The sequence below is a fragment of the Bufo bufo genome, chromosome 1 (genome assembly GCF_905171765.1).
Source record: "Bufo bufo chromosome 1, aBufBuf1.1, whole genome shotgun sequence".
Lineage (NCBI taxonomy): Eukaryota > Metazoa > Chordata > Amphibia > Anura > Bufonidae > Bufo > Bufo bufo.
The window spans coordinates 604,406,021-604,423,052 of NC_053389.1; the positions used below are offsets into that span (position 1 = coordinate 604,406,021).

Sequence of the window (17,032 nt, forward strand, 5' to 3'; positions counted from 1 at the left end):
TAGGTTGCGTTTAGGGAAAGTGGGACGCTAACTTTTCCATTATACAGACCAAATTAATAATGAATAGCGGTCCACATCTAACTAGTATGAAAACACTTTACAGGTCTCTCTGAAATTATAAATGTTTGTCATGCCAACTAATACTTTGGCACATGGGCCAAATTTATACAAATTTATAATTAACTTGGACAACTGCTTCAAGTGCCACCAACAATGATCTGCCCTAGACTATATACATCCATCCATTGCACCTCGGTTATTCGGCAGAACAAATGCAAAGACAACTTACCTTCTTCATAATCATACAAGGCGATTGCACTTATCCCTGAGGCTCCCATTTGACCACTGTGTTTAGAAAGCTCTGAAAATAAATATATCTTATTTATCTGTTACAATATTATAGCTTGAGTATATCAAAATAATTATTTATTTGTCTATCTATCTACCTCATGTCTATCTATCTGTAGCACCCCACTTTTACAGCAGTGGCCCACTGCTTAAAGGATTAAAAATGTATTGTATTCATTTTATGTACAGTATGCGACCTGTACAAGGAGTTAACAGGCCATAACAACCATTGCTAGATAGAGCAAAAGAAGCATGAGACAGACTAGCTTAATCTGAGACTGAGAAGTGGAAGGAAGCACAGAATAGCCCTGAGAAAATCCAACCTGAGAGAAGCAAAATATGTAGAAAGATTTAAACCAGTCTCTGAGTGAGGAAGAAAGAAGAAAAAGAGCATATTGAGACTTATGGACTCCACAGCAAACCTGTCCAAGAGATGTAGGGCTTTGGCAGACTGGACATACTTTAGAGGCAAACTGGGGATCTGCTAAGGCCCAAATCCCACTAAGAACATTGTAACAGAGTACAGTACATTGTGTACAGAGAAAAGTGAAGAGCACATCCCTATTTCTGGATGCTTGTACTTGAGCTAGAGATAAAAGTGCGGTTTGGAGAAGATTGCTTCAAAGAGAGAACCTAACAACCTCTGCAGCTTTGAAAACTGCAGAACCTGTGGAAAGTGCAAAACTGTATAAGAACTGCCAGACTATGCATGTTGAGAACTGCGACTGCTGTATTTGAACTTTATCATTGTTAAAAATATGCCTCATCATTGTCTCACACTTAAGGGAACCCTGACTTGCACCTCAAAACTCAACTCCGACGAGGGAATCCAAACTAACAACAGGCAAGAACCCCCAAACCAGGGTTGGCCCTGAAAGTAAGAAAAGGGGCACCCTTCCCATCACTGCATGGCCCATAGGAGCGACAGAGAGAGGACCACAACTGTGAGTAACTACTACCCCTGTTCTATCATCTCCATTACATACAGTAAAAGTATAATTCCAGGTTGGACATAAGAACACCAGTAATGTTACTATTAACCTTTCTCTCATTTTCATTCTCACCTTTTTCCCTCTCCTGTGGTAATTCTTCATATAAGCAAACCTCTTGAGGAACTGAGGGGTCCATTATTTCATACCCTTCATCGTTTTCCTCTTCCTCCAGCCTTGGTGGTGGATCTGGAATGGCCTCATAATCATCTTCTGTATCGGGGGGAGGCACAGAAATGTCTTCATAAGTGTCATCCTGAATAGATATTTCCTCTGGAGTGGAGACAGTATCAATCCTCATTTCAGGGAGTCTGGGTGGAAGAGCTGGAGGTGCCTCATACTCAGAATCCAGTGATAGATAAATAAAATAGGGTTGTAATAAATCAGTGGAAATGGCTCACAAAGTTAAATTTTTTAGAATCTTTCAGCCTACAAGAAGGTACTTACTTCTTTTTCCGGAGTTTGTGGGGTCACAGAAATACGAGGAATTGGGACAGGGGCTGGAACTGGCTGCTTCTGAGACTGATCAATGTCTGACTTACATTGAGACTACAAAAAAGGAAAACGGGTCATTATATTAACGTACACGACAGCTATATATAGGGTGTTACATGTGTGACATATAATTGCTAAGGAAAAAAATATGACCCTGCGGTTCTCTACAGTGACATAAAATTTTATCTTTAATTGCCACTATAGTGGAAAATGATGCTGGATCCCAGTTCTTAGAAGGTTAGAACCAGAGGATTTGCTTTCTCCTTTGCCCAGGAAACACCCACCAAACTTTTTGTAAGGTTTTGCACAACTGAGTTGTAATAGTTTTGCATAAAAATTATCTGATAAAAATAAGCCACTACCAATATAGGATCTTTGCTAATTGTACACTTGACTTAAATACAACCTGAAGCAGCCCCAGGTCACCTAATCAATGTCATGAGTTTGAGTAGTTTAATAGCCTATGGTGTGAAGTGCCTTTTGAGCTGTGAACTTATGAGTACCGAAAAATAATTTGGTGATGGCAATGTGCTTTTGCACGAACACTGTAGAATGTGCTCTGCTTTGCGGGTGCCTTAAATTACTGAAGAACAACTGTATCTTAAGGACTCTTTCACACTTGCGTTGTCTCGATCCGGCGTGTACTCCATTTGCCGGAATTACAAGCCTGATCCGGAAAAACGCAAGTGAACTGAAAGCATTTGAAGACGGCTCCGTCTTCAAAATGCGTTCAGTGTTACTATGGCAGCCAGGACGCTATTAAAGTCCTGGTTGCCATAGTAGTAGTGAGGAGCGGGGGAGCAGTATACTTACAGTCCGTGCGGCTCCCAGGGCGCTCCAGAATGACGTCAGAGCTCCCCATGCGCATGGATGACGTGTCCATGCGATCACGTCATCCATGCGCTTGGGGCGCCCTGACGTCACTCTGGAGCGCCCCGGGAGCCGCACGGTCGGTAAGTATACTGCTCCCCCGCTCCCTACTACACTTTACCATGGCAAACAGGACTTTAGCGTCTTGGCAGCCATGGTAACCATTCAGAAAAAGCTAAACGTCGGATCCGGCAATGCGCCGAAACGACGTTTAGCTTAAGGCCGGATCTGGATTAATGCCTTTCAATGGGCATTAATTCCGGATCCGGCCTTGCGGCAAGTGTTCAGGATTTTTGGCCGGAGCAAAAAGCGCAGCATGCTGCGGTATTTTCTCTGGCCAAAAAACGTTCCGGTCCGGAACTGAAGACATCCTGATGCATCCTGAACGGATTTCTCTCCATTCAGAATGCATTAGGATAAAACTGATCAGGATTCTTCCGGCATAGAGTCCCGACGACGGAACTCTATGCCGGAAGAAAAGAACGCAAGTGTGAAAGAGCCCTAACTCAGTGTTGGATTTATTTACAAATAGGGATATACCTACATTCTAAATACAATTAAGGGAATGGGAGAGGATTGGAGGGGGTCAGGATCCTTGAGCTAGCTACACCATTCTCTCTGTCACACATGCCATGGGTTTTACTCTGTACTCAGAACACTCCTCTCCAGCAGGTCTCAGCGAATCACATTCTTGATTGTAGAGTCCAGAAAGACTTGTCTGGTCCCAGAGGCCACCAAGGTCACCATTGCTCCTACTTGTGAGCTAGGTTAGTGCAGATAATTACACAGGAAGAAAGTTATATCATATACCCCTGCCCCCATCCCAGCATGTATGTCCTTGCTGACACAGGTGTGGGCAGTAAATACCAGCAGGGGTCGGGCTTTCCCTAGGATGTGAAAGTCCTGGCAGATCTTCCTTTCATCAGTGTCCTGCCCCAAGAACCCTTTGATGGTCCTCATTTGCATATCAAGCATACCCGGGCTGATTCAGTTCAAGATATCAAGGAACATCTTTGCATCAAAGCTGTATTATATATGTCAATTTTAGGGTTCCAACAAACATTACTGAGGGCATAATATCACTTTTCTGCACACAGATCCATTGGGAAATAATTAACAAAGAAACCATATTAATATGTTTCTTATTACCAGATCAGTTCTGAACAAAAACTTTAACTCTTGACCTTTAAATTGTACCTTTTCTTTTATCTGTAATTGACTAGTACATTTTTAATATAGGTAGTAACTCTATACACATAATTTGACCTTGGTTGCATGGTAGTAAGGAGAATCTTTGCCTCACCTCCTTATTTACTTGTGCCTCTCGTTCCTTCTCATCTTTCTTCTGTCTCCTGGCCCTCTCTTCCTCTGCTTTCTGGCGATTTTCCTCCTCTGACACTTTAGCCATATTCTCAAAACGAGATCTTAGATTCTGAGCTCCACTTGTCACTGGAAGTATTTTATTCAGGGCAAAAGTTCAGTATTTAAAGGTTAAATCCAATTTAAATTATTTTTGATGTCATAGAGACATAAAAAAATCATATTCTAGAAGTTAGTAATCTCAGGCAAACATTGACCTCCAGAATGAAAGGGACCCCTGAGAGATTACAATGCCAGTTTCCTTACATGTTGTGTCCAATCTTTGGCTACCGAAATATAATTTTCATAAGATTTCCTCACTCCAGTAGTTGGGTGGCGTAAAAACTGAAGAGACACCTCTAGACATATTTAAAGTTGCGACAAATTTGTCAACATTAAGTGACTTTTTGATTCATTTTTTGCAAACAACAGCAGCATTGTCTCAAGCAAAATGATAAATCCCCCCCCATTACTTAAATAAAAAATATGGCAACCAATACATTTGTGTGCATCACAAACACATTTTCACTTAGAAATAGTGAAATATAGTAGGAAAGACTATATTAAAGGGGTATTTGAGGTTAACACTTTGTGAAACCTCTCTTGGAGGTCATGTAAGCTGCCTTAACCGTTTTGTGCGATCTGCAATACATATATGGCAGAAAGCAGGTGCCATAATTGGCCGGTAACTGCTCTGTTATACAGCAGACAACTGCATGCAATGTCTGTGATCGGAGATAACTCCAATCATAGACATTTAACCCCTTCAGATGCTTTGGTCAACTGTGACCACGGCATCTGAGGTGTCATTTACCAGGAGAGGGCTGCTCCTGGTAACTGATTGGCACAGAGGTTGTGGGAGCTGTTCAGTTGCTTTGGCAGCCAGGAGCTTTACAAAGGTTCCTAGGCCTTTCATAGCAAAGGTCCTATTGAGCCTGTGGCAGGACTTAATAGAAATAAAGTAATTTTACCATTGACTGCAATAGTAAACTAATAAAGGTAAAGAGAGGAGAAAAACATTTTTAAAAACAAAAACCCAAAACACTACAGCTCACCCCACAAAAAAGAGCTCTGTAGACGGAAATAAAAAAAATTATGGATGTCAGAATATGGCGGTGCAAATCATTTTTTTTCAAATGTCATTTAAAAAAAAAAAAGGCATTACAACATAACAAAAACTAGATGAATTTAGTATCACTGTAATAGTACTGACCCACTGAATAAATGTAACGTTATTTTTACAACCCAATGCATGCAGTAAATGCAAAACCCGTAAACCTATCACAGAATTGAGGGTTGTTTTTTTCCCAATTACACTACACTTAGAATTTGTTTACAGCTTTGCCATACTGTACATTGTATGGGATATTAAATGGTGCCAATAGAAGGTAAACATTAGAAACTTGTCCTGCAAATAATAAGTCCTTGTATAGCCCCCAAAAAAAAAAACGAAACTAAAATTGGTCTGGTCTTGAAAGGGTTAATCTCAGTCAAAAGTGATCCTGCATGCATGGAGACTTCCCCACCATAAATAATAAACGTCACTAGTAGGGGTCCCAGTGGGTGGATCATCATTGATTAACTTTTTATGATATTTCTAATTTAAAGGGTATCCCTGAAATACTTCTTTAAATCTGTATTTCAAATTCAGCTTTAGTCTCGAAAAATCTGATGTGGTAGTAATGATTTGTAGAAGTGTATAACACTCACTGGCTTCCAGGGGCTGTGTTTTCTCATAGGCAGAGCTAGGTGAATCAATGTTACCAAAGCCTGAAGCAGACTGCGGAATAAGAATACAGAAAGGTCTCATGTTAAAAATAATGTGAAATTATCACTAGGTAAGCCCTAGATATTGATTCCATAGTCCATAATAACCATACATCAGTACAAATAGCTAGTGCTTCCAATGGCCAGGACCATATACACAGTCGAGTCACATTATTATGACCTTTGTCACCACTGACTACTGACCATCACCCAATTCTCTCCTCTCCAGGTATGTCTGCATTGAACCTAACTGCTGCGCCCAACTTTTCCAGAGTCTGATATTGTCCACACCCTTCATCTTTCCTTCTCATGTTCTGGTATGTCTGCATATAACTTTTAATGTCTCTTTCCCTGCTGGATTTATGGAGTATTTGTTTACATTGACTATTTCACTCCTGTATCTGGTCCTCCCTTGATTAGGCCAAATGTACCCCCTCCCCTCTTGTTCACACCTGTTGAACACTGAGTGGTATAAATCTAAGTCCTTTTCAACATGCAACATCTTTCAAGTGCAACTCTTTAAGTGCATATACTGAATTATACCAGAATTGAACCAGAATTGGACCAAAGGTAATTACAGAAATAGTTAATGCAAACAATGTTTCTATATTTCATCTTAGGCTACTTTCACACTGGCGTTTTGGCTTTCCATTTGTGAGATCCGTTTAGGGCTCTCACAAGCAGTCCAAAACGGATCAGTTTTGCCCTAATGCATTCTGAATAGAAAAGGATCCGCTCAGAATGCCTCCGTTCCATCTCTATTCTGCTTTGGAGGCGGACACTGAAACGCTGCTTGCAGCGTTTTGGTGTCCGTCAGACGAAACTGAGCCAAACTGATCCGTTCTGACACACAATGTAAGTCAATGGAGACGGATCCGTTTTCTATGACACAATCTGGCACAATAGAAAACAAAGCCGTCCTCCATTGACTTTTAATGGTGTTCAAGACGGATCCATCTTGGCTATGTTAAAGATAATACAAACGGATCTGTTCTGAACAGATGCAAATGGTTGTATTATCTGAACGGATCCGTCTGTGCAGATTCATGACGGATCCGCACCAAACGCGAGTGTGAAAGTAGCCTTCCTCTTCCCACTTTTCCAAAACCTCCTGAAATACCCCCACATCCATTCACCAAGCAAGGAACTATTCATCTCTCCTTCCATCTTACCTTCTCACCTGACCACTTGCACAAACCTGTTTGGTAATGTAAAACACTTCCTTTCCAAACACACACAGATACCTCCTGCCCTCTCCTATTCTCACCTACTAACAATTTCTCGGCTTCTCCTTATTGCTGGTGATATCTCTCCAAATCCAGGCCCCCCTTAGCAAATCCCCACTATCACCTATACCTCCTACTACAAATCTCTTTCTGCAATTTTCTGCAACCCCTTAAACCTAATAACCATTCCTTTGATCCCTGCTCCTTTGGTTCCTCTTGCAGGAGCATTATGGAATGCATGCTCTGTCTGTAACAAACTCTCCTACATTAATGACCTCTTCATCTCTCGAAAACTTTCCTTTCTGGGTCTCACAGACACATGGCTGACACCCTCTAACAGCTCCTCCCCTGCTGCACTCTCTTCTACAGCCCAACTACACTGCCACCCTCCATTACACTCACTTCATTTGAAGTACACTCTGTTCGCATCTACTCTCCCTCCAACCTCCAAGTAGCTGTCATTTACCGCCCCCAGGCCCAGCCACCATCTTTTTTGACCACTTTAACACCTGGCTCCTACACTTTCTTTCTGCCAACATCCCCACTATCATCATGGATGACTTCAACATCCCTATTGACACCTGCCACTCAGCCGCCTCTAAACACCTATCACTCTTCCTCCTTCGGCCTCTCACATTGGTCTTCCGCTCTCACCCACAGAGATGGTCACACTCTGGATCTTAACTTTACCCACCTCTGCTCCCTATCTAACCTTTCTAATTCGCCTCTCCCCCTATCCGACCACAACCTACTCACCTTCTCTTCACCGGTCTCTTCTGCTGCTCCCCCGGTCCACACACTAACTCCCCCCTGCAGGAACCTTAAACTTGCTTTCTGACTCTCTTCTCCCACTCTCTGCCATTTGTTCCCGCCAAGACCCAGATACTGCCACCACCCTGTATAACACCACAATAAGTACAGTTCTGGACATTGTTGCCCCCCTCACACACAATAAAACCCGAAAAATCAACAGACAACCCTGGCACACCAACCTGACCAAAAAACTCAGACAAGCCTCCAGGGTTGCAGAATGGCGATGGAAGAAATCCCATTCTAAGGATCACTTCACCGCTAACAAGCAATCCCTCCTCATTTTCAAATCCTCACTCGCTGATGCAAAACAGGCCTACTTCTCATCTCTCATATCTTCCCTGTCCCACAGCTCTAAACAAATTTTTAACACTTTTAACTCCCTTCTCTGTCCCCCAGTGCCCCCACCCTCTCCTCTCATCTCAGCTGAGGACTTTGCCACATACTTCAAACAAAAGATCGTCAACATTAGAGAAAGCTTCTTTGCACAGTCCCCACAGACCCTCTACACAACTGCTCAGTCCTCTTCTCCCAAAACCCGCTTCTCCACCATAACAGAAGAAAAACTCTTCACTCTACTCTCCAGATCACATCTCACCACCTGTGCACTTGACCCAATCCCATCCCACCTCATCCCTAACGTCACCACAGTGTTTATCTCAGCCCTAACTTATCTCTTCAACCTATCACTAACCTCTGGTGTATTCCCCTGTGCTTTTAAACATGCTACCATTACACCCATCCTCAAAAAGCCTTCACTTGACCACTCTTTGTCCAGTTATCGCCCCATATCACTTTTTCCATTTGCCTCAAAGCTATTTGAGCAACATGTCCATTCTGAACTGTCCTCTCACCTCTCATCCTGCTCCCTCTTTGACCGCCTACTATCTGGCTTCCGACCCCACCACTCAACTGAGACTACCCTTACCAAAGTCACCAATGACCTACTAATAGCCAAAACCAGAAAACATTACTCTGTCCTCCTTCTCCTTGACCTGTCCTCTGCCCTTGACACTGTCGACCACTCCGTTCTGTTACAAACTCTCTCATCTCTTGGCATCACTGACCTGGCCCTCTCCTGGATCACATCATACCTCACAGAATGGACATTTAGCGTCTCGCACTCTCACACCACCTCCTCGTCTCATTCCCTCTCTGTTGGTGTCCCGCAAAGTTCTGTCATAGGACCCCTGCTCTTCTCTATCTACACCCTCAGCTTGTGACAGCTCATAGAGTCCCATGGCTTTCAGTATGTCACGGCGGGGAGTGGGGGAAACCCCCCACCGTGCGATGTTGAAGGAATAAGGAAGCTGCTAGGCCAGGATGACAGGATCAGGGAGCAGGTCACCTCCCAAAACGTCCCTAATTCTGACCCTGACTCCTAACTGTATGAGTAAACCCAGATGGTAGGAGGGCCCATATTTCGGAACCTCAGGTCCCTACTAGCCCTCAGGAAATCCCTGGACTAGGAGCAGAGTAAGATGACCTGTTCCTCCCCATCACGGACGAACAGGAGTCTCAACTGGCCAAGCTGCAAGGAGAAGGGAACATATACAGCATATGGATATGGCAGGTAAGTTAAACCAGTTCCACCCTACCTGCCACAGACACACTGACTGGAACCCGTGCACAAGTGCTGATGTCCACACCAACATAAAAGGACACAGCACACATCAACAAATCACACAGGAAACCAGGACACCATAGCTGCACTAAGGTGAGACTGCAGCGGAACATAAACTTAACATCATGACATTTACTTATGACCACAAGGGTGGCCCTCACTGGAGAAATGGCATAAGAAGACCAGGAGGATGACTCCAGCGTACAGCATGGCTGGAGTACCCCTCCACTTCAGGCATCCAGTGGAAGCTAAATAGCCCAAGCAGCCACACCCACTCATACACACCAGGATGGGAGTTAACCCTTCCAACACCAGACAGGGTAGTGAAGCTACTTAAAGGGGAAATGCACACACAACAAAACCCTGTGCACACCAAACAGGGAAAGTGCACACATACACTACACAGGTTGCCAGAGGCAACCACATGCATAGACAGTGAGCAGCCCAGCAACCAGCTCAGGCTGCTACACTGCCAACAACATCATGTTGCCAGCAGCAACCACAGGTGGGGCAAACAACTCACAGCCCACACCTGCGGTGAACAACCAAACTGACCGCTGGCAACTGCATGCGGGTCTAAGAGTCACGACCATAAACATAGTCGTGACACAGTATCACTTTTTTTTGCTGATGACATACACAAATCTATCTCTCTGGCATAGACATTACCACCCTACTATCCAGAATCCCACAATGCCTATCTTCCATATCCTCCTTCTTCTCCTCTCGCTTTCTAAAACTTAACATGGACAAAACAGAATTCATTATCTTTCCCCCCAACAGACCTATTTATCACAATCAATGGCTGCACACTCTGCCCGGTCAACAAAGTCTGCTGCCTTGGAGTGACCTTGGATTCTGCCCTCTCTTTCCGACCACACATCCAAGCTCTTTCCACCACCTGCTGCCTCCAACTCAAAAACATCTCCCGCATCCGCGCTTTCCTCAACTTTGAGTCTGCGAAACTAATTGTACATGCCCTCATCATCTACCGCCTAGACTACTGCAACATTCTCCTCTGTGGCCTTCCATCTAACACTCTCGCACCCCACCAATCTATCCTCAACTCTACTGCACGACTGATCGACCTCTCACTCTGTTACTCCTCTGCCTCTCCCCTCTGCCAATCCCTTCACTGGCTCCCCATTGCCCAACAAATTCAGTTCAAAATACTAACAAATACATGCAAGGCTGTCCACAACCTGTCCCCTCCCTACATCTCTGAGCTACTTTCCCGATACATCCCCACACGCAATCTCCGATCCTCACAAGACCTCCTTCTCTCCTATCCTCTTCAATTTTTGCAGAGTACTGGAATTGCACCTCTGCTGATTGGCAATGGTTGTCTTCTCCGATGGGTGACTTTTTCTGCTTCATCTAAAAATTGGACGTTGGACTGTCAGGTGAGAAACATCAGAGAATAAACACCCAGCAACCAGGCACTCTCAAACAATTAGGGTATGAATCCATCTTTGCAGATCACGTACACCCATACATGATGATTGTCTTCCCTAGCGCAGATGGGATCTTCCAGTAAGACAATGCGGCCATGTGAAAATGCGTCACACAGCTAGAAATGTCCAACATTGGTTGGAAGAGCATGACAGAGACTTCCAAGTACTACCCTTGCCCCCTAATTCCCCAGACTTGTAGACAACTGAGCATCTATGGGACCACCATGATCGTTGTGTTTGCTTTATAGATCCTCCCCAACATGCCCTCCAGCAGCTGTGGGATGCACTGCAGTCAGCATGGCTCCAGATACCTGTGACAACCTACCAGGACCTTATTGCGTCACTCCCAGCCCATCTAGCTGCTGTCCGCGCTGCACGCGGCAGTTCCTTTGGATATTAGCTGGTGGTCATAATAATGTGACTTGACTGTATAAACAGGCCCAGAGAAATCAGGTAAGCAATACCCTCACAAACTTTATAAGATATGTAGATTTTGTGCGATATCACTCTCTTACCTTGTCCACACGGTCAGTCTGCACACCATAACGACCTCCAAACCCTTTTGCATAGTCTGTATAATGAAAATAATTTAATGATTCAGGAATATAAATACGGTAACATAATATATCTAGGCGCTACTGCTTCATCTTGTCCCAGACATAATATACATGACTTTTCCTCCAGGGACTGGGTACATAATATAACGATGGGTGAAAAGGTATTGGGCACAGCATGGCTTTCCTGAGTCACCAGAAAACAGTGTGTGTCACTGATTGACTACTGGATGCAGTTTTGTGTCTTATGTGCCTGAAATTATATCATTGTGCCAGAATATGTCCATGTTTGGCATAATATTTGTGCAATTTTGGAAATAAAAAGAAAGGTATGGGAAATGTTACCTGTCTGAGATTCATGAAGCTGTACTTGTTCTTTGTGACTCCAGGTATGAGCGGATTTATCTTGTCTATCTTTTTGTACCCCAAATTTCCCCCCAAATCCTATAGAGTGATCTGATGAGACAAAGGGAACAATATTAAATAATGACTAACATTTATCGTTTTCCAATATAAAATAAAACTGGAGAAACTAGAATAAGAACATGATTGAGACCTTGTTACAATACATGCAAAAAAGTCACCACTGATGGAGCAGTTATAATAAAATGTAGGGGTAACATTATAGAGTACAAATCATTGTGCAGTATACCGGGATGTTGTAGTAAATGTCCTTCACTATTCCTTAAAGAGGTTGGCCACCCTAAGTATCAAAAATCCAAAGCGCCCTAGACAATAGCCAAAACTATGAAGTATTTCTATCATGTGACATGAAGCGCCTACCTGGAGGAGCTTCCTCAGACCGGCTGTGTGGGAGGAGCAGCTGTAAAGTGAAAGTAAAAATCCCAGCATGCATTGCAGCAAGCATGTTCAGAGGAGCAGTCACATGACATCCCCGCCCACCTGTGTTTCCATAGAGACAAGAGCCCCTCAGATAATATCAGTAACTCAGTCATCAGTGAATTACTGCAGTACAGACCTAGCAATAGTCAGTACGCCCCAGTCCCAGCAGCACACAGGAATATGATGCTAATGTATCATATACAGTTGCAAGAAAAAGTATGTGAACCCTTTGGAATGATATGGATTTCTGCATAAGTTGGTCATAAAATGTGATCTGATCTTCATCTAAGTCACAACAATAGACAATCACAGTCTGCTTAAACTAATAACACACAAAGAATTAAATGTTACCATGTTTTTATTGAACACACCATGTAAACATTCACAGTGCAGTTGGAAAAAGTATGTCCAATCAATGAGATGAGATTGGAGGTGTTGATTACAGCTGCCCTGCCCTATAAAAAACACACACTAGTTCTGGGTTTGGTTTTCACAAGAAGCATTGCCTGATGTGAATGATGGCTCACACAAAATAGCTCTCAGAAGACCTACGATTAAAAATTGTTAACTTGCATAAAGCTGGAAAGGGTTATAAAAGTATCTCCAAAAGCCTTGCTGTTCATCAGTCCACGGTAAGACAAATTGTCTATAAATGGAGAAAGTTCAGCACTGCTGCTACTCTCCCTAGGAGTGGCCGTCCTGTAAAGATGACTACAAGAGCACAGTGCACACTGCTCAATGAGGTAAGGAAGAACCCTAGAGTGTCAGCTAAAGACTTACAAAAGTCTCTGACATATGCTAACATCCCTGTTAGCGAATCTACGATACGTAAAACACTAAACAAGAATGGATTTCATGGGAGGATACCACAGAGGAAGCCACTGCTGTCCAAAAATAACATTGCTGCACGTTTACAGTTTGCACAAGAGCACCTGGATGTTCCACAGCAGTACTGGCAAAATATTCTGTAGACAGATGAAACCAAAGTTGAGTTGTTTGGAAGAAACACACAACACTATGTGTGGAGAAAAAGAGACACAGTACACCAACATCAAAGCCTCATCCCAACTGTGAAGTATGGTGTTGGGGGCACCATGGTTTGGGGCTGCTTTGCTGCGTCAGGGACTGGACAGATATCTATCATCGAAGGAAAAATGAATTCCCAAGTTTATCAAGACATTTTGCAGGAGAACTTAAGGCCATCTGTCCACCAGCTGAAACTCAACAGAATATGGGTGTTGCAACAGGACAACGACCCAAAGCATAGAAGTAAATCAACAACAGAATGGCTTAAACAGAAGAAAATACGCCTTCTGGAGTGGCCCAGTCAGAGTCCTGACCTTAACCCGATTGAGATGCTGTGGCATGACCTCAAGAAAGCGATTCACACCAGACATCCCAAGATTATTGCTGAACTGAAACAGTTCTGTATAGAGTAATGGTCAAGAATTACTCCTGACCGTTGTGCACGTCTGATCTGCAACTACAGGAAACGTTGGTTGAAGTTATTGCTGCCAAAGGAGGTTCAACCAGTTATTAAATCCAAGGGTTCACATACTTTTTCCACCTGCACTGTGAATGTTTACATGGTGTGCTCAATAAAAACATGGTAACATTTAATTCTTTGTGTGTTATTAGTTTAAGCAGACTGTGATTGTCTATTGTTGTGACTTAGATGAAGATCAGATCACATTTTATGACCAATTTGTGCAGAAATTCATATCATTCCAAAGGGTTCACATACTTTTTCTTGCAACTGTACAGTACAGACCAAAAGTTTGGACACACCTTCTCATTCAAAGAGTTTTCTTTATTTTCATGACTATGAAAATTGTAGATTCGCACTGAAGGCATCAAAACTATGAATTAACACATGTGGAATTATATACATAACAAACAAGTGTGAAACAACTGAAAATATGTCATATTCTAGGTTCTTCAAAGTAGCCACCTTTTGCTTTGATTACTGCTTTGCACACTCTTGGCATTCTCTTGATGAGCTTGCTTGTCTTGTTTAAGTGTTCCCTTTATTTTTTTGAGCAGTGTATTTTAAGCCTACTCCAAAAAATAGCGCTAGGGCTTATTATCGGGGTAGGGCTTATTTTCAAGGAAACACAGTACATATGATTTTTGGTTGCTCTATATTGCACTTTTTGTGAGGCAAGGTAACAAAAAATATCTGTTTTGGCACTGTTTTAATTTTTTGTTATTTACAACATTCATCTGACAGGTTAGATCATGTGGTATTTTTATAGAGCAGGTTGTTACGGACGCGACAATACTAAATATGACTACTTTTTTTGTTGTTTGTTTCAGTTTTACATAACAAAGCATATTTTTTTTAATGATTTTTTAGTGTCTCCACATTCTGAAAGCTGTATTTTATTTATTTTTTTGGGCGACTCACTTGTGTAGGGGCTCATTTTTTCAGGATGAGATGATGGTTTGATTGGTACTGTAATAGGGTGCATATGACTTTTTGATCGCTTGCTATTACACTTTTTGTGATGTAAGGTGACAATTTTTTTTTTTTTTACACAGTTTTTTTTTTTTTTTACGGTGGTCATCTGAGGGGTTAGGTCATGTGGTATTGTTATACAGTTACAGAAGTGGAAATACCTAATATGTATACTTTTTTAATTTACTTAAGTTTTACACAATAACAGAATTTTTGAAACCAAAGTATGTTTTAGTGTCTCCATATTCTGCGCTATAGTTTTTTTTATTTTTTAGGCGATTGTCTTAGGTAGGGGCTCATTTTTTGCGGGAAGAGGCGACGGTTAAATTGGTACTATTTTGGGGGGTATATGCCTTTTTGATGGCTTGGTATTGCACTGTGATGTAAGGTGACAAAAAAATTGTTCATTTAGCACAGTTTTTATATATATTTTTTTGACAGTGTTCACCTGAGGGGTTAGGTCATGTGATAGTTTTATAGAGCTGGTCGATACGGACGCGGCGATATCTAAGGCCCCTTTTCACACGGGCTAGAATTCCGCGCGGGTGCAATGCGTGAGGTGAACGCATTGCACCCGCACTGAATCCGGACCCATTCACTTCAGTGGTGATTTTCACGCATCACTTGTGCTTTGAGTGAAAATCGCAGCATGTTCTATATTCTGCGTTTTTCACGCAACGCAGGCCCCATAGAAAAGAATAGGGATGCGTGAAAATCACAAGCATCCGCAAGCAAGTGCGGATGCAATGCGATTTTGACGCATGGTTGCTAAGGAGACCAGGGATGAGTTACCCGGGACCCCATTTACTTCATTATTTTACATTATAACATGGATATAATGGAAAATAATAGCATTCTTTAATTCAGAATGCTAAGTAAAAGGTCCATTGTGGGGTTAAAAAAAAAATGTAGCTCACCTCATCCACTTGATCGCGCAGCCGAGCTCGTCTTCTTTCTTCTTCTTCTTGTAGGACCTGGCTGGAAAAGGACCTTCGGTGACGTCATCGCACTCACCACGCTCACCACCTTATCGCGCTCACCACACGATTACGTCATCAAAGGTCCTTTTGCAGGTCCTGAAAGAAGAAGATGCCGGCTGCGCGAACAACAGGATGAGGTGAGTTAACCCAAACCCGAACTTCAGTGAAGAAGTCCGGGTTCGGGTCTGGGTACCACAGTCAGTTTTTTATCACGCGCATGAAAAACACATTGCACCCGCACGATCAAAACTGAACATCGGAACGCAATCGCAGTCAAAACTGACTGCAATTGCGTACCTACTTGCACAATGTTCCCTGATCGCAGATGCAACGTATCCGGACCTAATCCGGACACGCTCGTCTGCAAGGGGCCTAATACAGTATGTCTACTTTTCTTTTTTTCCCTATTTTTTACATTTTTTTCCCCTTTAGTTTGGCAAAAGGATATATATTTTTTTTTTTTTTACGTGAAACTTTTCATATTTTTTGAGGAAAACTTTATTTTTGTAACTTTTTTTTTTTCATTTTATTTTTTGTCCCTCACTGGGACTTCAACTTTTGGGGGTCTGGTCCCCTTTACAATACTTCTGTATTGTAAAGCATTGGCTGTAAGTGTATTACACACTGTAATACACTTACAGCCTTCCTGCCTATGAGATCCAGGGGGCTGGATCTCACAGACTGTCACGGAAGGGAGCCACAATGCCTAAGGAAGGCATCGTGCTGCCTTCCATGCCATCGGGTCCCCGTCACAGCAGCGCGGGGACACGATGGCTGCTTCATCCCTGCACGGACATTGCACGTGCTGCAGTCAGTGCTGACCGCAGCTGTGCAGGGGTTAATGCGCCAGCAACGTCTATCAGTGACTGCTGGACCACTGCCGCTGATCGGGCGGGCGCAGCTCCTGCACCCGCTCAATCACCATGAGGTACATGTACTTCTCTGGTCCTTAAGTCACGGCCAGAGATATGACGTACATGTACGTCATGGGTCCTTAAGTTTTTTTTTTTTTTTTTAAAGGGGCGTGGCAATGGCAAGGAGGGGGCGTGATCAGTTGCCCCAACAAATTTTTGTTCATTTTCGCCAGTTTTCTGACTCAAATGAAGCCAGAAATCCACGGCAGTTCTGAGCTGTCATAGATTTCGGTTTAGGTGCACGGACTGCTGGAGGAGGGGGGCTGTTGAGCGGGGGGACAGATCTTTGTTGCACAAGAGCTCTGATGAATAAATTTGTACAAATCGATCTTCTCACATAG

General features: G+C 43.0%; 1 protein-coding gene across 1 annotated transcript in view; it reads right to left on the bottom strand.

The window, feature by feature from the left end:
• Window positions 1-17,032, bottom strand: part of LOC120985564 (src substrate cortactin-like) — a 71,329-nt gene that overhangs the window by 7,825 nt on the left and 46,472 nt on the right. The window contains exons 11-17 of the mRNA XM_040413580.1: window positions 11,842-11,952; window positions 11,458-11,513; window positions 5,772-5,841; window positions 4,006-4,151; window positions 1,785-1,886; window positions 1,413-1,686; window positions 290-361 (exon numbers count right to left, since the gene is read on the bottom strand). Of these exons, the coding sequence (XP_040269514.1) occupies window positions 290-361; window positions 1,413-1,686; window positions 1,785-1,886; window positions 4,006-4,151; window positions 5,772-5,841; window positions 11,458-11,513; window positions 11,842-11,952 (831 nt within the window). The remainder of the gene's footprint in view (window positions 1-289; window positions 362-1,412; window positions 1,687-1,784; window positions 1,887-4,005; window positions 4,152-5,771; window positions 5,842-11,457; window positions 11,514-11,841; window positions 11,953-17,032) is intronic.